At 47.7% G+C, this 27,782-nt stretch overlaps 1 protein-coding gene and 1 long non-coding RNA gene across 2 annotated transcripts in view; one reads left to right on the top strand and one right to left on the bottom strand.

The window, feature by feature from the left end:
- Positions 1–27,782, top strand: part of LOC125941437 (uncharacterized) — a 95,340-nt gene that overhangs the window by 52,554 nt on the left and 15,004 nt on the right. The gene's annotated exons all lie outside the window — the stretch shown is intronic.
- Positions 1–27,782, bottom strand: part of LOC119433098 (uncharacterized) — a 42,273-nt gene that overhangs the window by 7,940 nt on the left and 6,551 nt on the right. Inside the window, exons 2-3 of the mRNA XM_037700238.2 lie at positions 6,978–7,298; positions 3,389–3,552 (exon numbers count right to left, since the gene is read on the bottom strand). Coding sequence (XP_037556166.1) covers positions 3,389–3,552; positions 6,978–7,271 — 458 coding nt within the window. The 5' untranslated portion in view covers positions 7,272–7,298. The remainder of the gene's footprint in view (positions 1–3,388; positions 3,553–6,977; positions 7,299–27,782) is intronic.

The following is a 27,782-nucleotide window of genomic DNA, read 5'->3' as shown; positions in this document are numbered from 1 at the left end:
CTTCTATTCGAAAACTTGCCTACGAAACATTCATCCGCACTAAACTCGAATATGCCTCAGCAATTTGGAGCCCTCATCAGACTTACTTGATTAACGCATTAGAATCTGTACAGAATCGGGCTGCGCGATTTATAGCTTCACAATACGATTGGAACACAAGCATTAGTAGCATTAAATCTTCTCTTAATCTCCAGTCCTTGTCAGCTCGCCGCACAATTGCACAACTGTGTCTTTTTCACAAACTCTACTACTATTTTCCCCAGTTGCGTAATACACTTCTTCCTCCTCACCGCACTTCTCGTCGACTTTTCAACAGCTTAAGTATACAACGTCTTCATGGAACTACCACCGCATTTCATAAATCTTTCCTGCCCATCACAATAGAGCACTGGAACGAACTGCCACAATCAATAGTTATTGAGCGTGATAGCTCAAAATTCAAGCAGTTACTGACAGCCCATTATCAAACCTAATCACCTTGCTTACACCTGTGCCACGTCTTACTACTATTGCTGTATTATTATATATATATATATATATATATATATATATATATCTGTATATGTATACTTATTTTTCTTTTTTCCTATATTTAGCGTTCATACAATTTTTTGATATCATGACTGCTCTGTATTTCTGTTTTTGCCTCCCCCTTATGTAATACCCTGAAAGGGGCCTTTAAGGGTTATTAAATGATGATGATGATGAGTTCTGCCGCCGTCGCGGCGGCTCCGAGCTACAGTATCCGAGCTTTATCTCGGTGACGTCACGGCCAAGCTGCGTCTCCACACTTGCCGGGGCGTGGCTGGTCGAAACCTACCGAGGCGCCTGCTGCAGTCGCGGACGCCGCGCGCGTTCGGCGCGAACGCGGGGAAACGCGGACGGCGTCGGCAGCAGCTCTGTGCGTTGCCTCGTTGGTGCTGCTACAATTTCTCTCTCTCTCTCTCTCTCTAGCTCTCATTTTCTCTCTCCCGAGCATAGCGTGCGCCGCGCGCATGCTCTCCTTCCCTCTCTTTAACTTCCCATGTCAAGGGAACATGTGCACGGCAGGGAGTGGAGGCAAAGCACACGCCGCTCCGCGAGGTGGTTGCTAGGCAACGCGCAGTGACGTCTTCGCTAGGCGAGTTTTTTCTTAACGCGTTACAGTCGGACTGACGATCGGCTTAAACAGCTCCGCTGTTAAAACGAAGCCAGAGGTCTACAAGGCCTGTAATAACTGCAGCACCACCTCGTAGAGCTGACACACAATATATTGATTATGACAAGCTCACATACTCGCAGCCACAGAACCATAAATTACATCCTAAGGGTTTTGAGCTGGGCTAGTTGGTTTACGTGCATTATGGTGAAACAGCGCAACCGACGGTCCTGTCCGTTTTTCATCATTCCCGTCGTCTGCTCTGTTTCGCCATAATCTACATCTTAAACTACAATAAACAAGCGAAACTAAACATCACTGGCGTAGGCGTACTGATCGACGTGTCAGGTTGAGACACCGATCTAAAAAATTTGCCTATCCTACGCACTGTGAGAATCGATGTTATGCGAAGCATTTTGCAGGTACCTGCCGGCTATCCATCGTTGATTGGGCAAGGCGATACCAGGTGGCCCAATGTGTTTGTTTAAGCTGAGCAATGTGTGCGTGCGTGCGCGTGTGTGTGTGTGTGTGTGTGTGTGTGTGTGTGTGTGTGTGTGTGTGTGTGTGTGTGTGTGTGTGTGTGTGTGTGTGTGTGTGTGTGTGTGTGTGTGTGTGTGTGGTGGGTCGCGAGTGTGTTTGTCGACAACAGCACGATGACGACCACGTTGAAGACGGTCGCGTGGCAGAAATGGCATGACTTGTACGTCTGCCGTTTAACGCGAGCGTACAACATGGTGATCGTAACGAGCGTAAGCTAAAAAAACATCACCGTCGGTCGCTCATTTTATTTAGATGCGAAGCAGCTTATGGTCAGGGCTATGTCCCTCCCTCCCTCTGCCGTGCGGCGTCCACCCCCCTACTGCGCATGCGCATCCTCCTCCCCCTCCTCTCCTTGTCTCATCTCTCCTCTTGGCATTCCTCCTCTCCTCTCCGACACTCCTCTCCTCTCCGGATTGCGCAACGAATGGCAACACCTGCGGCTCCGCGCGCGATAATGCGAAGCAGTTTAGGTTAGAGGCGCGACGGTAGGCGCCCCAGAGGCACCGGCAACAGTCACCAACGCCTCGCGCGTTCGGTGCGAACGCGGGCAAAACGCCGACGGCGTCGACAACAGTTCTGCGCGTTGCTGGTGCTGCTGCATGTCCAAGTTTATACAGCTGATAAAACTACCTTGAGTCGACCCCATGGCTGCTTCGCATACTACTCAGTGTTCCCCTACGGGAAGATGGTGTAGTTTTTATTTTAGTTTTTAACAAAGCGAGGCCAGACAGGAACTTACCTACCTACCGCAAAGTGCCAAGAATGAGGCAAATAATGGTCCACATTAATTAATAGAATGATCCCAAATACACTTTATAAAGCAAATAGCTTTCATCGGCTCTCGCAGTTTTTTCGGGGTTGTCGGTGGTGGTCAGACTTTCACCGCCTATACAAAGGCGTCGTGTCAAAGTCCGCGTGTTCCAGAGCAACTCGGTTGTACTGGCGCATGTACTGGCGCACATGCGCGACAGTACATATGTGTGAGCCGTCGCGCGAGAGCTTTGTTGGTCTGTCTGAAGGTTCGGATGCTGTGGTGGAGCGCTCGGGAAGTACAGCCCCTCTCCCGCCGCCCTCTCCCCATGAGGCGACTGCGGGAGATAATGAGGGCTGTCGCTTTCTACGACGGCGCTCGCACCTGTGGGGATAACGCACACGTCGCTAATAAATCGTCTTGTATGCATAGCCGTCTATAATTACCGCTACGGATGTGCGCTGGTTAGCGGCTCTTTCTCTCCGGAATCGCCCAGCGAAAGAACAAACGCTATAGTCAAGTATTCAGACTGCAAAAAAAAGTATGTGCATGATTCAATGAAGCGAATGTAGCTTTATAGAATCTAGTGCTAGGCTATGCGCTTACATTGACCATTAGTGCCTGTGGTTTCTGCATGACGTTTTTCCAAACTGTCGCTCCGCACTGCGAGCACATGAATTTCGTGCAACGATATACTTGCTACAGGTGGCAACTGTTTGAGTGCTTTAGAAACTGCACTCTATCGGGCACACATGATTGAAAACGCCGTTTAGGGGGCCCAATATACGCAATTAGAAACATAAACATGAACTGGCCTGTGCAGGGCCTTCGTTGCCTAATCTGAGCTCTATAGCGAGCGTTTTGTAACACACCGACAAGGGTGCTTCCGTGCCGTAGAGATAAGCGGCAATTGCGAGCGCTCGTCGCACATAGTATATATGCACGGAGAGAAGACGTACGGCGCGGCGGCGGTGTTCTCCCGCATGGCCCGGTAGGCGCGCGCGGCCTCCTGCTTCTTCAGCAGCTCCTTCTGGCGCATCATGGCGTCGCGGTTCTGTTCGATCTGCATCTGCAGCACCTGCTTGTCGCTCGGGATCAGGCCACTGCCGACGCCCACCTCGCCCTGCCAGACGGGACAAAAGACGATGAGTAAATGAAGGGCGCGTGAACAAGGCCGACATTCCGGCCAGCAGGGACAGAATCACATGGATCAGTGATGCGATTGCTGCTCCAATTGCTCCAAACTGCTCCAAAAGGCGAATCCTGCTACATTTTCGATAATGTGCTCCAAAGCTGCTCCAAAAAGTGTTTTCTGCTACTTTAAAAACAGAGGTATCTAACAAGCGATATCATTTATCACATGTACTCATCATGTGTGCACATGGACGAAGTAAAACATGGGTGCGAGAGTTGGGCTACTACGTGCCTAGAATGTGCTGGCTCCCGCCATTGCTGAAACGGCGCTTAGGAGGTGAGAGCACACAACTTTCTTAATAACGCTTTATGGAAAAGTGTTCGGCTGATACAGCAAAGCCTTTTTTTTGCAATGCGACTTTCTTGTGGTTTCGTCAAGTAAGTACATGACAGCAGAAAATTTTGCTAAACGGGGGCAACTCGTCGCACATGGGCCAACATCATCTCTGTGTGGTTAATTGTGTAGGCGCTGCCATGGATAATCTCCCTACACTCACCCGATCGTGAACATCGGCATTCATTTTCAAAATTAAACAAGACGTGATGAAGCTGACTTATTCTGGCGTAACACTAAGCTAGATGCAAACGGCACTTTGCCATTAAGCGCATATGCATGCGTTTAATCATTTTGTTGCCACCGGTTTTGGAGAATTTTGATACATTGAGACGTACGTATTTCTGCGTTATCACTTGCGACGAAAAATAATGTGGATTAACTTTCAAATGCCAGCAGACGTCTCGGAAATCCAGGATGAGAAGTGAAGGCAACAAACTTGTACGGCTCTTTAACTATCTACCTAAAGGTGACTACCACCGCCGCGGTAATCATAACACGGTATTCAACCCATATTACACTTCTCGTGACCCGGAAACTTTTGTTCGTTACAATCTTACAGATCATTTAAATACTGTAACCTTTAGTTAGAGTTGACTCCTCAATTCGAAAGTGAACTCCTCTGTTCACGTGAACTCCTCGGACACCGGGGATGCCGGTCGTCCGCACCGTCTCTTATCTCCACACCGCTCTGACCTTTCTATGCGCTGTGCATTCGCCGCTCAGTTTCCGTTGAAGCGATAGACCGCGCGAACCTGCGCTTGCTGCCAGCGTTTTGACAGTCGTTGGCTGCGGTCATTCAGTGTGATCTATTCATGTTTGCTTGTGCGCGCTGACACCACGATTGTTAATTCAGTCAGTAAGCTAATGTGTCCAAGTTTATGCAGCCGATAAAACTACTATCCCTACCCCGAATAGCACTCTACTAATTTCCTATCGCAATCGATGCTTCGCCTTTCGGGCGAAACTGCGACATTTTTTAAACACCTGGACTTAAGTGGGAATAGAATGATAGTCTGATATTCCGGAATAGCGTTGGAACTGAATGTGCACATAGTCCCGGAGTGGGACCCAGTGCGAAATGTTGATTTTGTTGAACGGCTCTTTAACTATCTACCTAAAGGTGACTACCACCGCCGCGGTAATCATAACACGGTATTCAACCCATATTACACTTCTCGTGACCCGGAAACTTTTGTTCGTTGCAATCTTACAGATCATTTAAATACTGTTCACGTGAACTCCTCTAGACACCGGGATGCCGGTCGTCCGCACCGTTTCTTATCTCCACACGGCTCTGACCTTTCTATGCGCTTTGCATTCGCCGCTCAGTTTCCGTTGAAGCGATAGACCGCGCGAACCTGCGCTTGCTGCCAGCGTTTTGACAGTCGTTGGCTGCGGTCATTCAGTGTGATCTATTCATGTTTGCTTGTGCGCGCTGACACCACGATTGTTAATTCAGTTAGTAAGCTAATGTGTCCAAGTTAATGCAGCCGATAAAACTACTATCCCTACCCCGAATAGCACTCTACTAATTTGCTTTCGCAATCGATGCTTCGCCTTTCGGGCGAAACTGCGGCATTTTTTTAAACATCTGGACTTAAATGGGAATAGAAGGATAGTCTGATATTCCGGAATAGCGTTGGAACTGAATGTGCACATAGTCCCGGAGTGGGATCCAGTGCGAAATGTTGATTTTGTTGAACGGCTCTTTAACTATCTACCTAAAGGTGACTACCACCGCCGCGGTAATCATAACACGGTATTCAACCCATATTACACTTCTCGCGGCCAGGAAACTTTTGTTCGTTACAATCTTACAGATCATTTAAATACTGTAACCTTTAGTTAGATTTGACTCCTTAATTCGAAAGTGAACTCCTCTGTTTTTAGTGAAGTCGTTAACATTTAGCTAAGGAGTGAAGTTGTGAAGAATTATTCAGTTTAGCAAGATCATGCTTGACCTATGACAAAGGAATGCAGACCAAAAACGGCCACGTCGCAAGCGGCTGCACCCTGCGCGAGTGCAGCGTGATTTAAGAAGGCGCGTCAACTGTCAATGGAGGACATTAATATATCACTTAGCGACAAACTGTTGCGCTTGCGGATGCAAACCACAATTCACCAAGTTCACTATCATGCACAAACCTAACTACCAGCGAACGCGGGAGATAGTAGAGGGAGCAATTAAAATTCAGGGGGTGTAGAATCTGTGCACCAGCGTAGCCAGTCCCTCAATCTTTTTCGAAAGAACTTCTTGAATCTTAACCGTGCGCGTGCCTTGCCGTTGTGCGGTGTCGACAAGCTGTTTTGCTATCCTCACAGGTCGTTTCATTATGATATAGTTTCTTTCCCTGCCGTGTATGTAATTGTGCCATTTAAAACGTTTAGTTGGATGTTAGCTAGCGCTTATCCGTGTCCATCCTGTCGTCACTGTTTTTCCTTCGCGCTTCAAGTTTACTAGTTATGGAATACCAACTATATAGGCCGCTCACAAGTTATGCTTGAAATTAGCAGGACGTCACAAGCGGTTCCTATTGCACACTATAACCTTATTTCGTTTCTTACCCTGAGTAAGATGGCGCGGCAGCCTGGCTCCACTTTCGAGGAATTCTCACTCCGCCCCCCCCCCCCCCGCCCCCCTCCCAAAAAATTAAATAAATTTGTTTAAACCTTGATTCTAGTCGAGGTGCTTTTCAGAAGGACGCAAGATCGGGGAAGTTGTTATAGGTTCATGGCTGGTACAGCGCGACTTGACAAGGATTAAGAAAAAAGAGGGGCACCACACGGCGCTGTCAACTGAAGTTTATTGCAGGAAAAAACGAACAATGTGGATATTCCATTTATATTTTTCGTTTTCCTGTAATAAACTCTGCCTTGATAGTCAGCGCCCTGTGGTGTCCCCTCCTTTTCGTTCTCAGTCCTCGTCTATACATGGCAGGCACTTCGCGCGGGCAGTATACATGGGATATGTGGCCTCGTCCGTCGTGTATATATAGTGTTCTACGACGCGTGCTCACCGATCCTCCGCTGGCGGAGATGGCCGAGGAGCCGTGCTTGCTGGACTTGCTGCTGCGGTGGTGGCTCTTGCGCGATCCGCGCTTGGAGCGCGAGGACTTCTGCTGCTCGGCCGAGTACTGCTGCTGCAGCGGCTGCTGCTCCTCCTGGCTGCTGTAGTACGGGTGTCGGGCCCAGGCCTCGCGGCGGGCGTCAGACTCTGCGGTGCGCGCCGAGCCGTAGCTGCTCTCCCGTGCCGCCGAGTCGGCCGACGTGTGCGACCGGGGCGCACGGACACCGCCCTGCGGGTCCTCCATGACGCCGCACCTTTTTCCGATTTGCTCCTGCTCGCGCAGAGGGCGACATTGTGGCTGAGACGACATCAGTTTATTAAGGCCTTAGATGGCTTATGGGTCGAAAATTTGACCGTCCGGAAAATTCATTGGCACCAAAAGTGATGGTGCCACCATTGATGGTCGAATCCACCACCTTCGGGTGGCAGTCGAGCCCACGACCTTTGGTGTTAAGTCAAAGTTAATTAAGGGGCAGTAAATAATACAATCGAACCCACGTACCTTTGGTGTTAATTAAGGCGAAGTGAAATAAGGCACTGGAACCCATGACTAATATCTAATCTCGGGACCCATGTGGCCAGAGCCGCCAACATCCGAAGCCAGTTTTTCCCTAACCTTAATCAAAAATATCCCTGGAATTTTGTAAAATGAGTTTATTAAGCAATTCCTCAATGTTTATGGCAAGTATACATTTTTTTTGTTTGTAGTACGAATATATAGACTACAAATTTTAGTTAACATTTATCTCTAAGCTCGTTTTAAAATCAAAATATTCAAATAATGAAGTCACTGCACTTGAGCTGAAATGATGTCGCAGTGCAAGTTGGTATATGCTAACAAGAATGCCTTAATTCTGTCTAAGCCGTCTTGGAGATACGGGCGAAGTTGCCGTTTGCCTTACCTCCAAGTTGGATTCCAATTGACTGCGTGAAGGTCGAGAGTCGAACCCACAACCTTTAGTGGGAGAATGTCAAGTAATTTAATGAATGTCTCGTGCGCGCGCAGGTTTCCGCCTTAATCATCCTCTTTAGCGTATGCTAAAGCGACTGTCAACCTTTATCACTATCATCGGCAGCACAATCAACAACAACATTTTCGTCATAATCAGCAGCATAATTATCAACAGCGCTGCCGGCTTTGAATGTTTCCTTTTACAGCGAAACTGTTAAGGGGAGTTAGGCAGGGGTTTGCGATAGCAAATGTGAATGCAACGCAACGTGTGCCGGAGCCCCGTACTTGGTATGTAAAGTGATGATCAATGATCATAAAATAAGTTACCTTGCGTATATCTCACTCGAATAGACAACTTATATTCGTGACCCTTTTTTTCCCCCACGTCGCCTAATTTACCGTCTCAACGTTGGAGATCAGCTAGAGGAGTTTGTACGACGACGACGACGACGGCTGCGGCGGTGAGAGCTGACGCCGTGGTGCTGCACCGCAGGCTGTGTGGGAGCCGCCACTATATAGATGAGCAGCCAGCCGCGACTGCGCTCGAACGCAGCAGCAATGCAGCAACTGCTGCTGCCTATATGACCGAGGCCGGGAGCGAGCAAACAAGACTCCTAGTACTTCCGAAAGGCCTGCGAGAACTCGCTGATATAGCTTCGCTGTCTTTGATGTATCCGTTGTCAGATCGACATACATCTGTGAAAGATTTTATTGGGCGCGCACAAGTGCGAAGATGCAGCGACAACGGCAGCAGCAGAAACCAAAAGAACAGCAGCGGAGAGTTAACAACACGACTCCAGGACAGCAGTGGGCGCAATCACTACATCGATGGCACGAACAACACGAAGACCTTTACGATATATTGTCACGACCGAAAATCTGTGGAACTAAAGCATCAGCAATATTGACGACATGGTCAGCGGCAACAAGAATGAATATAATTACCAGCAACTGAGCTGCGGATATGTCTTGTAGAGAGTGCAACGTACTCTACCTGCGGCTAGAATTATACTGCATGTGATTCAGTGCCAATGTCGTTTAAATGTGATTTCTCGTTGTTAGGCTTCAGAGCGCCACACGTCGTACCGAGAAAGAAAAAGAAAAAAAAAAAGCTTTCAGAAACTTCGTTCTTAATTGCATATTTGGTTCTTCGCGGCACCGTTGTTGAATGATAGATTCCGGATCCCTCGCGTGACGTCACTTTGTCTCACGGCCAGCAGCACATACGGGCTAGCCCAGGCCGATTGACCTCGCGACCGAAAACGCATTAATGATATTCGGTCAGGTTAGGCGAAGAACGCGTTCTAGCTGGCCAAAATTCGCCTGTGCGTGTCACGTGTGAAATGCCGAGAGGATCCATTCATTCGTCCATTCATGCGCACCGCGGTTTCCCGTCGCCGAAAGCCAAAGACAAACACCGCAGTGTGTGCAGTGCGTGAGGCCGTACATAAACGCTTGGCGATCCGCGACTGATCAAATGAACGCACGCACGATTTGAGGTTCCCGAGGCATGCGAGTGCATGCACGCATTCCCACGACCTTGGTCGTCCGCGGTGGGCTGCCGGTATTCAGCGGCGTGCCATGCGAGTGTACAGTCCCCGTCACAGTTGTGTGGAGCGCGCTATCAGCTGTGCTCCCGATTTCAATAGTCGCACTTGAGAGCGACCAGTGTGCTCGACAATGCATGTCCTCTCCATCTCATGTATGTCACCGGAACTCCTCCGTGGCGTAGGAGAGCTTGTTGGCCAAGTCTGTACTTGCTGCGGAGCAGCGGGACACATTTTGCTGAACGGTGTCGTCGAGAAATTTTGTCTTGTCTATCTGCGTCAGCGTGTGTGGTTTTAGCGGTAGGTCTATGCCCTTCGGCAATAGTTAGCAATGTGGACGTAAGCGGACACATGCACATAGCTCCCGAGACGACAATGCGGTCGTAGCGCTAAACAACCGACTTTACCCAGGTATACTAATACTTATAGGGAACCGCCCACAGGCAGAGGAACCTTGGACAGAGTCCCGTTGGTCATGCGTTTGGACCAGTTTTGCATTGGAGGGAATACAAAAATTGGCCGCGTATCTGCGCTCGCTTCGCTGCAAATGACGTACGTGCGTAAATGTGGTGATGCTACATCACACACGGCCTGCTAAAAAAAAATCAGTAAGAAAAAAAAATACAATCACATATTTTACATTGGTGTCGGGAAGTGGCACACTGTTTTGACATTGTTACATTCTGTAAGGGAGGTCCGGCGCCCAACTTCCTTACAATACGAATTAATTTCCACGTAATTTTGGGACATTGCTCTATGTGCAAAATAAGGCTAGACAACAACAAAATAATGAATGTGCTGGCGTCTTCTGCGAATATGGCTTAGACAGATTTAAGGCATTCTTGTTAGCATGTAACAACTTGCACTGCGACATCATTTCAGCTCAAGTGCAGTGACTTCATTATTTGAGTATTTAAATTTTAAAACGAGCTGAGAGATAAATGTGAACTAAAATTTGTAGTCTATACTCATAATACAAGCAAGAAAATGTATACTTGCCATAATCATTGACGAATTGATTAACAAACTCATTTTACAAAATTCCAGTGATATTTTTTATTAAAGTTAGGGAAAAACTGGCTTCGGATGCTGGCGGCTCTGGCCACATGGCTCCCGATATTAGACCGCGCCGCAAAGGAATTTGATGGCCACGGTTGGCTAGTCGCGTTTTGTCGCGTATCCCCCAAAGTGGGGAATATAGGGAATGTGACGAGATTCCTCGGACGCCATAGCGGGAAGGGGGGAAAGGCGGGCGGGCGGAGATAGAAACAATATTCAATATTTATTCCAAGTTTTCTTTATGTGAAGACTACCGCTTCCAACACCACATGCGTGACAAGCAAGACGGCATGAAGGCGGCGTGGTCAGTGCGCGTTGGCTTGGCTACGGCTTGTTAACCAACGCACTGAGAAATCTATTGCAGGTGAATCGCAAAAACGTACGAGCCGTAAGTGGTCGTGAAATCTTGGAGGGGTGCAACATTATAACTGTTCGGAAAGCTGTTTGGATGAACCGCGCCTGCCTTCGCGTAGTTGATCAGAAATGCGCTTTCGTCAACTAGAGCGCCATTCTGACAAATCATGCGAGGGCAAGGAAACGATTCACTTTCAGAACCGTCATAAAATCGCAGGTGCTGCTGGAAGCCTCAATTGCGGAAGTGTTTTGCTTTGCTGACCGCGTCTCGAGTCTTTTTGAAGGTGGCGCCACCACACCCAAGAACGCGAAGAGCCAATTTGGCACCACAGAGCAGGCATTTCGGGACAACTCGGCGTCCGGATAGGCCATCTCACACGTAAGCCGTGGGACCCGCCTAAATCGGGACGTCTGGTCACATGTCCAAAGAAGTTTCGCATTAATAAGACCACCCTCACTTTCACTGCCAGGCTTCGTGCAAAAACGAAAAATACAAAAAGGAATATGCCTGGGGCGACAGGCCGAAGTTAGCGGTGTGGTGAGCGCTCAATGTACTGGATTCCCGCAGACGCGCCACATCGACTTCTGTTCTTAGCACCCTTCGTTCGTCGTCTATGCGTGAACCAGTTAGCACCGATCTTTGTCGTTTCTGGCCTGTCCGCCCCGCGTGAAGTTCCCGGTAGCACATCGTACAAAGACACCGACTTGGGCGCCATTTGTGAGCTCGTTCCACCTGTTCCTTCTCCGCCTAATCCTCCGCCCTTCTTCGAGCTAGCGACCGTGCTCACCCATTACCGCGTTGAGGGCGCATGCGCAGTGGCACACTGCTGACATTCGACGCTACTTTCCCCGCTGTACTTGGCCTCAGGGCAACACTGATTGGTTATGCCGAGGACACTGCTATTGAGTATTTTTCCAGTGAACTCTAGCGGGAAGCCCGGGGGTGAGTCACCTCAACCCGGCTACTATTGTCTGGAGAGTCTTTTATTCTTACCTCCCTGCCGTTTGATCGCAGAGGCTAAGCTTAGGCTTTGTCGTGCCACATTCACAACGTGCTTCTTACCATAGTTGCCCTACTACTACTATGGGCATGCCCTGTGGCAGCGGTGGCTTAGCGAAGCTCCTCGTTAAATCGGTCATCGCCCAGCGACGATTTCGACAGCAGCATGCGAGGCGAAAACGGCCTGCAGACGTGGCTGAACGGCACCTCGTACGTTTCTCTCTTCCACCTCGGAGAGTTCACAGCCGGTTTGGACTCCCTGCTGTGGACAGATGAGCGTGGCGATATTTTTACTCCATCCCCTTCGCGGGCCTTGAGGTCATCCTTTCAATAAATACGTTTTTACTGCTGTATGCTAAACAGCAGACAGGCGGAGAGAAAACTTAATTGGTCAACGTGCCACTCCTGCGTAACGCGTACTGCCCGCAGAAAAGGCGCTCTAGGTGAGGTTCACGAATACCAAAAGACGAGCGCGAAATTGTACCAAAACAAGCAACATGAGTTCTCACTTGCAACTAGCTTTAATTTTGCAAGTGGAAGGCATACAAATATACAGGGTGTTTTTTTAGGACCATACAGAATATAAAAAAGATCGCATGTTAGATAGTATAATATTAATTCATTAGCTGGATTACTCGAAGCGGCGGACATTTCTCGCACAAGAAATCGGAATTCATAATCAACTTAACACAATATTCACTAACTTGTGAATGAATTACTTTACAGTACATACCGCAATCTACGAATTGTAGCCGGTGAGCTTGCAAGGCATATCCACTTGGAATCAATTGTAAGGATCGCACTGGTTTCGCGATATGCGCCGTGATACTTGCGGTAAAAGTTCACTAATGCTCCACTTACTTTTTAACGAACCGCCGTTTTATGCATTGAAGCACTGCAGTAAGTGGAACGCCTATGTCTATTTCGTCGCACACTTTGGGAATGAATATTGCGCAACTGGTATCACCCTGAAAATCCGTTCCAAGTGGTATCGCCTTGCGAACTCACCGGCTGTAATGTGTAAATTGCTATATGTACCACAAAGTAAATCATTAAAACTCTAATTGGAGATTTTTGTTCATTAGTCAGTTGTGCATTTCGATTTCTCGTGCAAGTAATGTTCACAGCTCAATGACTAGAATTGATTCTATCTACCACAGGTGATTTGAAAGATATATGTATGGTTCAAACAAAAAACACCCGTTATACAACTTTGTCATTCACACATGCGCAGAAGGAACAACGGATCGTCTGCACACGTCGTCATACGTATATGCTAACGATCCGCCGAACATTCAAAATTAGACTCGGTGTATGTCGATGGCTCCGCGATCTTTGAATGCGAGAGCATTCAAAATTTGATATCGCGTAAGTGAGATGGCTCTGTGATAATGCAAAAAGCATCAAAGTTGAAGCGTGTACACAATCTTGATAACGAGAAGTGGGGGTATGCTTGATTGCTCTCACCGCTGAGTGCATGTTTCGGTTTCGCAAGAATACCAACACACGGGTCCTTGGCTTTGCCGTGCAAGCGACCGTCATTATTCTTTTTCCGCACCTGAATATTATATGATGGCAACGAAACAACGGAGGTCTCGAAGTCGAACGCGTTCTTCCAGCATGAGGCACGTCCGCAGCGACTAATGAATAATCTCAGCAGGTTCCCTCGCGTAGCCTCTTCAAGTATGCAGCTACAGAAAACAACAATCGACCGGCGCAATTACGCGCGCATTAGCGCGCCCGAGATATGCCCCCTCCGCGTGAACTGAATAGCACAGACCCGCGCGCAAGGTCGTTTACCAGCAACGGCAGGCCACAGATTGGACCTTCCGCCGCCGTATCACACAGCCGCGCCGCCGTTAAGTGATACGCGAGGCTCATTAAAACATGGCCATCCCTATACGGCCACCACCACCACCCCGCACCGACGCCTGTTGGTGAAATCAGATGCATCGAGGCAGGCGTTGTTTCGCAGTGTAATTAAAGATGGCGCCCGTGTATTACTGAGGCGTCACACTACAAAGGCAGAGGTGAAAAGGCGATCGTGAGAGAGCGAGTACCGTAAAGAACTATGATGTAATAGAAATTCAAACTAGACAGGTTCACAGGAAGATGGAGATTTGAAGTGATCAAAAGTTGTCGAACATGTCTTAGGCTGGAGGAAACGTTCCGAAAAGGGGGCTCTTCGTCAGTGCAACAAGCAGTTAACCCTGTCAAAAAACAGATACCCAATAACCCCATATGAACATGTGGGCGTCCCATATGAAAGCCAGGATGTTACCATATATCACATGGGGCATGATTCATATATGATCCCCATTTAAACAAATGGGATCCCCATATCACATACAGGAACAGAACATCTTGAGGTGCTAGTTGGTTCGTTTAAACGATTGTTAACTAACCTCTCAAGCCTGGAAAACGACAACACACAAGGAGGAACAGGAAGGCTGTTTCAGTGAACACTTTCAATTTTTTTTAATTGCCTGTGGCAGATAGCACGATTCTAGTCCATGAGCTGGTCTACTCGAAGAGGCGGACAGTTCTTGCACAAAAAATTGAAATGCATAATCTACTAATTAACAAAAATCAATCTAGTTTTTACTAAAAACGTTTTTATCTAATTACCTTAAGGCACATAGTGTAATTTAAAAATTCTTGCCGGGGAGTTCGCAAGGCGGGTCCACTTGGATCGTTTTCTCAGGATGACACCAGTTTCGAGATAAAAATTCCCGAACTTTGCGGAGAAATTCATTTGCGTTCCAGTTACTTTTGCGCTTCAGTGCATAAAACGACGTTTTGTTAAGAGAATAAATGGAACGATAGTGAATTTTTACCGCATGTTTGACGGCGCATATCTCGTAAATGTTGTCATCCACACAATTATTTTCAGGTGGATATGCCTTGCAGTCTCACCTGCTAGAATTTTTAAATTGCAATTTGTCATAAGGTAATTCGTTAAAACCTTAGTGATTTTATGGCGATAGCAATTATACGGACCCTCCAGGCGCCTTTCTGCCGTCGCCGTGAGGTTCCGTATAGAGTCCACGGGCGACGCAATCGTCGCCGTATGCTCCATGTGCGAGTGAAAGCTTGCGAGGGTGAGCCGACGAACGCGGCTCAATCTCGCGCACGCAAGGGGCAGGAAGCTGGAAGGAAACGCTCAGTATTCCAGTCGCGTGCAACGCTCCGGAGAGAGGGTAGGGAGGGGGGGGGGGGGGGGGGGGGGTTACTCCGCGCCGCCCGAGCGACCGCCGGTCGCAAGACTGCGCAGGCTCCGTGGGGAGGCCGCGTACTACGCCGCGCGCTTCCGCCCGGGCAGTTGTATCTTGAAAGCCATCTTGCGGCGGGGGCAGAGTCCTTCCTCCCTGCGCTGTGTTTTCCAGGCTTAGTTCGCCTTGATGCGAGCGGCGGGACGAAGGTCAATTCGCTCGCTACTGCTGCCGCGGTTACTACATCGTTTTGACAGCGGGTTGCCGCGGTCATCGAGTGAGATGCGTTCATGTTTGCTTGTGCGCGCGTGACACCACGCTTAATTTAGTTAGCGATTGTTTACAAGTTCATACGGCCGATAAAACTACTAGCCTTACTTCGTATAGCTGTCCACTAGTTTGCTATCGCAATCGATGCTTCGTATTTCGGGCAAAACTGCGACTTTTTGTTAATTAGTCGATTATGCATTTCAGTTGATTGTGCAAATTAGTAAGCAAATGTCCGCCTCTTCGAGTAAACCAGCTCATATAGACTAGAATTGACACAGACACTTTTTAAGCATTTTGAAAGTGTTCGCTAAAAAACCCTGCATATCTTAAGTGAAGTGTATAGGGTATGTGTCTTGATTTCCCTATCAAAATGTCATCTGTCATGCTACTGTCATCTTGTGTGGGAACCGCGGCTCGCGTGCATCTAAACCAACTACTACTTCTGAAAAAAAAATATTTGCATATCTTATGGCTCAGATTACCTAGCTCACACCAGACCGTTGTTTATTAAACGTAAAATATCTCCCGGCTATTAGCTATGCTTACATTTACCATAAGCTCGTGCGATGAATAACTTGGAACTTACCTCGGGCCAAGTTAACATCAAACTTTCGTCAGTGACACTAACGCTACACTCACACAAGCATCAGACGCAAATAGGAATGGAATCTACCTCGATTTCGCACAACGTATGGTTCCGAAATGTTGCCTTAGCTTGGTTCCTAACACGCTTAACACTAACAAATGGTACACAGAAAATGTGAACCTAAAAAAAAAAAAAAATTTCTCCGCTATTCTTTGAGCATGTGGCGTGCTCAAACCCGAGTGCTATGTACTTTGTTTGAACTTTATTTTTGTATATCGTAGTGTTGAATTGTTAATTTTTTTTACGTTCATCTGTTTCTGCGCAAAGCGTTGTTTTTGCTTCTCGCTGTGTAGTATATCTAATATTTTGGTTCACAATTCTATTTGATTGTAATGCTGAATTGTGTACTGTTCTCTGATTCACGACGAACGTGAAAATTGTACAAGACTTTTATTTCTCCCTGCTGCCATCTTGTAAACGGGCCCCAGCCCCACGCCAAGCTTCATCAAGGGAGTTTTTTGTCCTGGACCCTTTTCTCTTGGAGACATAAAATGAATCTTGAATAAAAATCTCACTATATAGGCGGCCGTTTCTACATTCTGCTGTCATCGGAATGCGATAGCTGCGGATGGGAGTCAAACCCTCGACTTGCTGCTCATCGGTCAAACGCCATAGCCTGTGTCATCGCGGCTGAATTTTAAGAGGAAACGAAAAAATATATATATTGTTACAGTGCGTCAAAGATAGTGGAGCGGCAGCATCAGCAGCAACAACATTAGGAGGGCAGCGAGGAAGAGAAGGACGACGTGTAGTATCGGCACCCACTTGCCGTACGGCTCTCTGCAATAAACGCCTTATACATACCCCGTAACATATAAAGAGAACGCGCGGCACCAATAAATGTTCATTGCTACCAGGGCCGAAATGGAGATTCTGACACTCCCCCAAAATTATCGCTACTGGGATATACTCTTTAGCGCAACTTACATATATGTCATATGTGTATGTTAATATGTATGCGTTTATACTGTTACATATCAACAGCAATGTGCTTGATTCAAGCGCATAAATAAGTGAACATTTCAAAATGGCCGCCGCTGTCGCCGCAGCCTCTCCCGAAAATGACTCGTACAGCCCTGATTGCTACGCTTTATACTTTCTTTACGCTCTTATGGGTAGAGATAATATTAGAGATACTAGTATACGTATACTAGGGTAGAGATACTAGTACGTTTTCAGCGCGCACGAGCGTGCGTTGCTATGTTGCTGCTGCTTGGTGAAGGCCTCTGTGCATGGTGAAGCGCTAATGGAAGTTTTACACCTCACTAAAAATCTCACTATATTTTTCAGCTGTGATAAAGAGCGGCCAAAACAAACGAACACCGCTAGGACGAAGGCGTATATCGCCTGTGAACGCAACAAACGTGGGGCGTATAAGTCGCACAGCGTTCATGTACAGCTACCAATCCCGTTCGCAGTGTCCCGGGCCTGCTCAACACCTTCGCGGGTGTCCGCCCTGGAACGAGACATACAGCTGCACGCACATTTAATACGTGCCTAACAGGCAAATAATTTCTCTCTCCCCGCTTTCTGTGCTACCAATACGCAGTCTCTTGCGTTCCATGAGGCATTGTGTAACATGCGGTCTTTTGCGTTTATACCTATACTTAACCGCCAAACAAAAGAGGCGCGTTGAAAGCGGGAGGGGTTACGGGACGGTGAGCCTATTCTTTCCGGTGCGATTCCGTGTCTCTCTCGGGACAAACAAATTACGAAACAGAACATAAATCAAGGCCTCTTAATTTCACCGCTGCACCCCCTCCCTCCATCGCCCCCGCCCTCAATCTCTCCATCCCTCGCCTTTATTATGCCCCTGGATACGTAGCGCTAATCACCGAACGAAAGCGGCCATTTGTGAATACACACATAAAGATCCTTCGCGTAATCGATTGGCATATACGTGCATAGGGCAAGCAGCGCGCTTCTGGACAAAAGCAAATCAAGTAAGAGGAAGATAACATATCGCATGTATAAAGACGCAGAAGATGAAAAAGCGGAGGCAGCAACGTTCCCGAAGGGTGCACGAACGCCGCGTGCGATATAAGCCGCTGCCTTGAATCGCGAGCGTTGGTCGGGGCGAGGATTTACAAGCCGCCCCGAAACACGCGGGCAGGCTATAATCATCATGTCGAGAGTGCGCGCGAACTGTATACAGCTTGCCGATGTGGCCGCGTAACACGGCGCTTTCCAACGGACACGGCTAAAGGGGCGCAATCTTGTTGTCCGAGCACCAAACTGCTGCTAGGCGATGCTTTGAGGTTGTGCGCGATTAAGCGTGTGCGCGCAGTGATACGTTGCCGCTCGGCCGAGAGGTCATTTTAATCGCGCATGTCCGATATGTCGGGTTAATAGTTTCCTCGTCGGAATTGGTGGAGACTGCGGCGTATAGGGCTGCAGTGCAGTGTTCCGCGGAGTAGTATAGCCAATCGAATTATCGATTATCGAAGACGCCTGTTGCGGTGGTTCAGTCGTTGTGGCGTTCTGCTGTTGAGCACGAAATCGTGGATTCGATTCTGCTCGTAAATAAACCGTATACGTGATCGAAATGATACAATTATGTCTATTATACGTGCCTCCAGATAGACATTTTTGGGCGTCGAATCTTATGATTCTGGACTGGATTATAGGTTAATTGCCCTACACCTGTTCTACAAATGCATCCACCAGCTGCCGGCTCAGCCGACAAGCGCTATGTGCTTAGGCTGACCAGCAGATTCACGTGTATGAAAAAAAAAAAAAAAAAAAAAAACGGGCGAATAAAGCTGTATTGTATTGTATTGTATTGTATTGTAAATAACTAAAAGTAATATAGCGGACGTGTGTGGGCTGTTGAAGCGCATTTTCAAGGCAATTTAGCGGCAAACAAAGGAATAAAGGTAGAAGTTTGGAAGATGCATGATGACGAAGAATATAATAAAAGCTGTCACTGTATTCAGGGCCGCAAATCTATTCCAGGGCGTTTTAGAGTTGGAGTACACACGCCATGCAGCGTGCGCCCGAGGACTAGTTTCGGAAATTAATGAATGAATACCGCGTTAATTACGTAACACGAAAGTGGTTCTATGAGCTAAGTACGAAGATGTGGGTACGACATTATGGAATTAAACTGGCGATCGCGGGTGGCTGACGCGCTCGTCCTTCGAGCCTGCTTCATTTCAACGAAGTGTCTTGCCTTTGCAGGGGCTGTTATTACGGCGTGAAATACTTAATTGTTGCACGATACTTGATCAGTCGTCAGACGGAATATTATGAAGATAAATGGGTCTGCGCAGAAATGTTTCCTTCCAAGCAAAGCGTATACAGTGTTGCTAACTACAAAAATAAATAAGAACGCTATATAGTCGAGACCCCAACAAACTCTAAAATCCGTAATACGAGCGCCTAAAATCCGCGAAAACCCCGAAAATAGGTTACACTGGGCAGAAAGGTCCGTTCTTTTTTGTTCTTTTTTCCGTCCATAATGGCGTAAAAAATATAAATGATCAATATCAATACGCGCTTTCTTGTGCGACTGTGAAGTGCGGAAACGTATTGCCAAACGAAACTAAATAAAGATGCTTTCGTGAACTGCAGTCTCTGCCAGAAATCAGCCTGAATCAGGTAGCGATTGAAATTACCGAAGAATGTCCTCTGTTTCATCTTGGTATGGTGGCGCGTCCTCTGTGTGTATTTGTTCGCTGGCGTGGCTGGGTCTAGGGTCGGTACCATCGCTGACCCCGTAGACCTCCATCGTGCCGATCTTGGGAACAACGTGCTCGGACGGCGTGTTACTGATGCAGCATTTATCGTTTTGTTTGTAGACCAACCCGCACAGTAAGGATGGCATTTGTCATCTGAGTGGACATTCTGTTGTTTAACTTTTTGTTTAACGATTTGTTGTTTAACGATTTAATCGCGTTCAACTGGCTGAAAACACGCTCAACGTCCGCGTCGGACCATGACAGCAAAATTACTGATTAAGCGAAATTATAGCCAGCTGAATGTTTGGTTGTATTTAACCGTATCCATTTATCATCTAAAGCGCGTCTGCGAAAATGGCGAAGAAAAAGTTCACCGACGATTACGATACTCCCTAATACGAAAGTTGAGCTCAGCTCTATACGTGTTTTCATTTCGCGATATATTGGCTGGCGCGGACAACCTGTCTCGTGCGGTACATTGCGAACATAGCGAAGTGCGGCGCGACTTCCTCGCTAATCGGGACATCGCGAGAAGCAGCAGCGTGGGTGACGCGTGGCCGCGATTCACAGCAGCCGCAGACAGACCTCCCAGACGACGCGTGCTACTCTGGCGCCATCTCGTAGCCATCGCCGTCGCAGTGCGCTTTGCGCGGCACTACGCTTTTCTTCGCAGGCCTTCGCCATACGCTCCTCCTCCGCGTTCCTCCTCGAGCTCTCTTCGCTCTCACCGCTTTTTCAGCCCCTGCTGCGCGCCTGCGTTCGTTCTGTCATCCGCTGCGCCATAGTTCGGAGGAGGCATGGAAACATGTTGGAAGAAATGCGAAGCATGCACATTGTTTGCGAATGATGATCAAGATTCCCTCTTCCAAAGGGACGACGAATAAGCTGCATCTTTGCGACACGTGAAACAGGAATTATTGTCCAAAAATCATAAGTTCTTGTACCGCCAAAAAGGAAGCCAACATTACAGGAACAAATGTTCCCGCAATAGGCAGCGCAAAGAAAAGAGCTAAATTTAGCGGGAAAGCCGCTAAAATGGCAACAATACAGCGTAGTAGCGAGCCATTCAGCGTACCGACATATCCACACTGTTGGCTTTGTAATTTTATGTCGTACCAATTGTACATAAGCTACATATTATATGGAACTTCTTCCGCGAATTTTGTTTGAATAACATTTAGAGCACGATTAAAGAACTGAACAAATCAGTTGGTTTTGTAAAAGAGAATAACAAAACCTAAAGGTACGGCGAGCCTTTTATTTTAATGATTATTTTGGTACAGCAATCTGAAGTTCCAGAAAAAAAAAATATTGACTCGCCATCCCGGTTCTGCGCAAGTGGATGTCCAGCGAAGCTGTGGATAACCGCCACTACAACTGCTGAGTGACTAGGGTATTCTTGATAAGTGCGAAAGCACTATATGGGCCATGAAGCGGAAAATCCGGCGTTAACATCCGATGACACCAAAAGACATGTGACCAAGCGATGACGTAACGTGATTTCGTTATCACGTCAAACGTCGCATGATGACATCACATCAAACGTTATGTTACGTGATAACGGCATCGTCACATGACGATATCGCCTGACGACGTCATGATATGGCGTTATCACGTGAAACGTGACGTCACGTGGTGACGGCATAATGACGTCACCTGATGGCGTCATGCGATGCCTCTTGGAGAAGCAGCACATTGCGCTTCCCGCTTTTTTTTGCACTGTCTCCGGGATCGGCCCACATTTTTGTGTAAGCACGCGGCCACGAAAAATCCCGACCAACTAGAGGCTAACGGCTTCGCTGTAAGAAGAATCATGTATTTAGTTACGTCGTATATGTGAGGGCCAGGGGTCGGATATGTTTCGACACGAGGACTTGGCTTTATCAAATGCCTCGACAAAACATTGACAAAGACAAGGCTTATCTTCGTCACTGCGTTTTTGCAAAAGACAAGCCATTACGCAAGGTCCTTAAAGGTAAACTGCAACGAAATTTTGGACCGCGTGAAAAGCCTAGTTTAGGATAGTGTGCACATAGAGGAGCCTCCGTGCAAAATCGGACGGTATTGCCGCTCTCCGGAAATGACGCATGACCTCGAGCGTGGCGTTTCTCGCATGACCTCCGATTCATCCTCCATTCATGTTCGGAGGTCATGCCGTGGTAATGCGCCCAACGTTACCAGATTAGCTAGTAATGTTGTCCACGGCTGTCCGCGGCGCGCTGGAAAAGCTTGGAGGCGGCGTACTGGGACAACCGCCAGGTGCACGCGTCGTTGTAGGTGCTGTTTCAAGGCTGCAGACAAGAAAACTATGTAATTACCAGCCCTGCGGATTTGCCAAGATTGCTTCAGTGGTATATATACTATCCATTTATAACAAATATACCCAAAGTGAAATTTCCTTGGAGTTGGCCTCTAAACAAAAGAACTCAACTGTCAAATGTCTTCACAATGTCTTGTGTTTGTGATTGCCTGTGAAGACAATTCATTGCCCAAGTTTTTTTGACAAAGAAACTACCCTTTGTTAAGGGCCATGGATAATCCCCGAGAATGACTATAGTTTTTGTCCCGTTTTTGCCAAAGTTCTTGCGACAGAAATTTCATTCGCCAGAGGTCTCTGACAAAATTACCAGCCTGTCAGAGTCATTGACAAAGCCTTGACAACGACAAGTCTTGCCAATGCCTTATCGACGAAGACTACTCTTAATTTTGCCAAAGGTCTCTGATAAAGGAAACAGCCTGTTGGTTCTCATTTTCGCAGTTCATTTAATCCAACTTCCTCCGCCATTAGCAAATGCAAGTAGTGTTTTGAAACGTAATATGGCGTCATTTTCGTACACTAAACAGCTAAAAGCTCCTCAAGGAAATTAGAATAAAGGAACGATACCGCCCAAAAGTTCTTTAGACCGTTAAGTGTGCGTAAAATGCCCTGTATGGCCTTGTGTGACTGTGGCAATATTGGCGCTTTTATCGCCCTTTGCAGCGACACTGACGAAGGACTTGCGACATTGAAAACCTAATTTCGAGAGCGTTTTTCTTGCTGTTTTCAATCTCGCAGATTGATCGCTCGTACTCTGCAATAACAGCGTGCAGTGGCGACGCGGTGCACCTCGTCGTTGTGTGTCATTTGTGGCCACACAAGTGCGTTTCCAGCCGGTTCGGTCACTCGAAAACAAAACAAAGGAAAAGGCTGTTGCTAGTAATAAGCGGTTTTATGCGCAAGTGGCCAGCTGTAGACGCCGCGTGCTGGTCGTCTTAAAATGTATCGCGTTGTGAATCTCGGTTAACCGGCGCCGGCACCTTGCGTTGCGTTTCCTATCGATGGGCTTGGGGGCAAACACGCAGACGACAGCCATTCGAAGCCAACAGACGAAGAAGAAAAGAATATACAGATGTTAAGGGAAATAACTTTTTTTTTTAATTGAGGGGTATAATTTGATTCAGGGTTAAATCCGAGGTAAGATTTGCAGAAAATACAAGATGACGCTGGTGGAAGCCGAACCTACCACTTTTTCACGAGTTTGAGTTTATTTCACTACTATCGTTTACATTTTTCAGACACACATACAGAAACAAAGAAAAATTGGCGTGGAAGGCGGGAAGAAAGGTTATTGCGCGTGCGTTGCCCTGTACCAGCTGAGCTACGGCGACGGTTGTCGATTCGTCCATGTTCTTTGGTATTTAGGGCAGTCAACGTCAAAATTTGCGGGTGAGGGCGCCGCGAAAAAGTTGAACTTCAGCTCAGTTTTGACTTCCAGACATTGAAACACAAAACTGCGTTGGTGGCGTGCATAATACAGGCTATCAAATCTGTAATCCAGGCTGCATGCCGAGGTTGAGGAAATATTCAAATTTTTCTCAGATCCCGCGCCCTGTAAACTTCGACACGTACTCTACATGTATACCTATTTATAACCTTACCCTTATAACACTCATTCAACTGCAGGAATCGCGTAGATGTGAACAGACGACAAATCTTACAGGCTATAGGAATTATCGTCTGCTTCAGCATACCGAGGCGTTTCTATAGAGACGAGTTTCTATAGATATAGTTGCATGCCAGATTTCGTCCGGTCCTTAGAGGCCATAGGATGTTTCATTGGCCGGTCTTATCCCCAGGATAAGGAAGTGTCAGATATTCGCGAAGTGACGGTGCGCGTCTAGAACGGTTGCCGACCCTGGGGCGATAAATTTGTGACGGGCCAGTAATCGCGTTAAAGCCGCGCGCGTGATCACACGCACGTACATAAATACGCCGGAAGCTTTCTCGAGCACGTTTCTGCAGACGACAGCGAGCGCGCAGAAGTAGCAAGAACAACGACAACCGAAAAAAAAAAAGTAAATTAATTCGAGGCGACACTAATATTTCTCGTGATCTTAATCTATTCGCATGCGAATACCGTCATTACCGGGCTCCGCCCCGGAACGAGGTTGCAGAACCGCGACGTCGCCCTCAACACGGCTGGTATCGACGTGTTTCTTGTTTGGGTATTTGCGTGTGTTTGCTTCCGTTTATGTAGATTCACTCCGTCGCCCCTTTTGTTTGCTTTGGTTCACGTCCATCCGTATCTGTTTGTGTCGGTGTGCTCGGCCGCAAAGACGCCGTCCGCGTCGTCCTGTCGTGTAATTTGCCCGGGCTTTCCACAACCGGTTTCTCTTCCGCGCGTCGCATGGCTGATAAAAAAAATATATATTACGCACTCCTGTCGCTTGCACGTGTGCAGGCGCGCAACCAGACATCACGGACAAAAATTAAAAAAAAAAAAAAATGTGACCAAGGTAAAATTGAAAAGGTGACACAGGCGTTGGTGAGTGCTTTTACTTTTTTTATCGTCTTTTCTCTCTAACGGCATGTATTCGCGACCGCTTGGATCCTTCCGGTGGGCGTTACGTCAGCTATACTTTGTTGCGTTTTTCTTTTTCCGCACTTATACGGCGTGCCGTCATCGCTACCTTCCCGCGCATGCGCAGTCGACAGAACCGATGACCACAGGCTATTCGCGTCGTAAACGAGTAGCGCGACATTCGGAACTATGCGAAGTTGAGCTTTTCAATCATACCGGTTACGAAACACCCGCTGTTTCAGGGAACCGGTGCGTGAACTGGCTTAAAATCAAGAGGCTTCCGAGTGGTCGCGGGGCCTCTAGCGAATACATTATTTATTAGGCGCTGAATTTTTGACACGGTAACTGCAAACGTTCATCCTTGATACCTTCCAGAGATGGTACATAATACTAAAAAATATATATATCGTTCAACTTTATTTGCTAAAGTGTGACTCGTCTCCGTACAAAAATATCACAGTTTCGCCATAAGGCGCCATAAATGAAGGCGATAGCAACATGTTAGAATATTACGCGAAGTGTAAGGCTTGTAGCTGTATGGGGAAACCAGCGCTGCCCAGGGAGCGCTCGTGATAAATTGACCTCAGCGCCGTACGTGAGAAAGCGCCGCAACTTTCAGTCTCTCATGCGAACGCGGGCCCGCAGGAAAAACGTTTTTTACGTTGTACGAAACTGTAACGTTAGCGAGTTTGGCCTCTTTTTCTTTGCCGTTTCTCTCAGCGTGAATATTGAAAACAATGAAGAGGCTGCGATAATCGAGTACGAATTTCCCTGTGAAAAAAAAAAAAAAAGCGCTAGAAGTGTATTGCGCAGAAAACTGCATGACAGCCATGCATGCACCAGCAGCTGCAAGCGTACACTGCCGACCGTGTTGCGGTACGGTTTCGAGAGTGTCGGCTCACTGTTAAGAGCTTTTGAAGCAAAATAACTGGAGAAGGGTGAGGATCAGTTGCATGCAGTAAATTGTTTTCTAGGTTGAGAAAACGATACCTCACAACGACGGTTCAGGGTTTCAGCGAAATACAATTTACGATCGAGTGAAGAAGCTATAATCGCCGTCGGAATTCAAGTAAGCGATCACCACGTTCCATTTCTGCATATTCCAGAACCAAATAGAGGCAGTTCCTTCGTAAGCAGATTGACGTTGATTTCCTTGGAGCCACTTATAAATGGTGTCCACGGCGGCGGAATTGAAGGCGCGTCCACGTTTTAGCGACACGGCATTTCGCCGCACGCCGTTAGCAGTTCGCGGACCGCCGGCCGACAGCGGTCTTGCTGGAAAACGGCGAGAGACAGAGGAGTGGTCGCGGCTACGCTCTGGCGTCGCCGGCAGCCTCACCGTCGCTGGTCGCTCGCCACCGATATCGTCGCTATAGGCCTTTTACTGTCCACTTCAAGTCTGTCGCTGACAGCGCTTCAGAACGAACGACCGACGCTCCCAAGCGGCAATGTTTTGTTATGGCACGTACACACTAGCGGCAAAGCGCGCGCGGCGCGCCGCCGGCGGCAAAACGCAGCAGCGGCAGGGCGGCCACACCAACCGGCGGCGCGCCGCTGCGGAAATCACGTGACAGACTAGACTCTCTCCCCCCTTCTCGAAGTATCCGTCAACTCGGTCCGGGAGCTGACGCGTGCAGATGATAGTGCGAAACGAGTTTTCGGCTAACACCGGACGCGAGTACGGAAAGAAGCGGTCGGGTGGGTCCGCATGACACCAGTTTCCCGCGCGCACGTCACGGAAGCGGGCCGCTCTGATTGGTCTCCTTCATCCGCGGCACGCGCCAAACCGCAATAAATCGGTCCAGGAGCGATCCCTGCCGCGGCAAGAAAAACGTGTTTCGCGGCTGCTTTCGCGGCGCGCGTCTTGCCGCCGGCGGCGCGCCGCGCGCGTTTTGCCGCTAGTGTGTACGTGCCATTACCGTTGTTGCCGCTTTACGCTCTCCTCGCAAATTTCACACGAAGATGCTGATATATGCCATGCGAGCACGGCCGAACCACTGCAGCCGAACTTGACATGTATCGGAACTCTTGTTTAAACGTTTGATCGTGGACCTGTTTTTTTATATTTATAAAATGAACGATATATACACGCGTCACTTTACTCTAGCGGACATGATGTTGCCTGGAATAGAAGCTGCATAAGCAATATTTGTGCCGCCGGTAGCGGCGTCGCGCCGGTGCAGCGTCGATGCACTGTGTTTCTGCAGTAAACACGAAGGGTTCGCCATATATGCTCGCTGTGAGAGTGCATAATTAGCATTCTAATTTGCTGCCTTTTCATTTTATCACAAGGCACCACGCACTGCATGCTGGAAACCCCTTGGAATTTCACGCCGGCTGGCACTACTATTACTCTTAGCGCCCCCGAAAAAATGCCGGCTGTATATATGTGATCTTGTACTATATATTTTTGTACTAGAAGCATTGTCATTTTCGCTTCAATAAAATAAAATGCACATGGATATTATGCCGGAGAAGCTGTAGAAATAGTTGAAAATTAAACGGCGTACGATCGCGCCTGCCTGAATCCGACGTAAATATAATAGAATGATAGGGCTATATTACGGTTTTTCTAGTCGTAGCAATTAACAACGCAGGGATAACGACGGCACGTCGCTCACCGTATGTCGCCGCTGGGGATTTTTTCTGTTTGTATGACTGAACAAAGCGCGCGATGTCCGCAAGGGGCGCTGTGTGTCAGCTCGAAACTCCAGCGCTGGTTCTCCATTGTGGCAGTATGAACTAAAGTAAACGTAAAGTGACTAAGTAAAAACGAGCTGCTGTGCTAGGGGACATCTGTTTCAATCCTGCCATCGGACAATTTCATTTATGTTTATTAATTAAAGTCAGCGCCTTTCTTGTAGACTTTACCAGCACTTTTCCGCATCGGGTTTGTTTCAAACCTCTTTCCTGAGCAGATCCCCGAGGTAGTGCACAGCCGCGGCATTAAAATGTATCACTTTGAGGTTCTAGCTCTTATTTTTTCGCTCTTTTAATATTTAAGCGAAAATTTCATGCGCATTCGGTGTTTTCTTTCATGACATTTGTTTATGGGCTGCCATCCACAAAATTCTGAGGAATAACTTTTTTTTTCAAAAATGTAAGGCATGGTATGAGCAACTTTAGTAATACAATGGTGTGGCAATATAATCCGCATAGTATCGCATGTCATATAGCGTGGCATGGGATATATA

This window comes from Dermacentor silvarum, chromosome 11, assembly GCF_013339745.2.
Source record: "Dermacentor silvarum isolate Dsil-2018 chromosome 11, BIME_Dsil_1.4, whole genome shotgun sequence".
NCBI lineage: Eukaryota > Metazoa > Arthropoda > Arachnida > Ixodida > Ixodidae > Dermacentor > Dermacentor silvarum.
The sequence above is the reverse complement of the archived record's forward strand: the minus strand, read 5'-3'. Positions and strand labels throughout refer to the sequence as shown.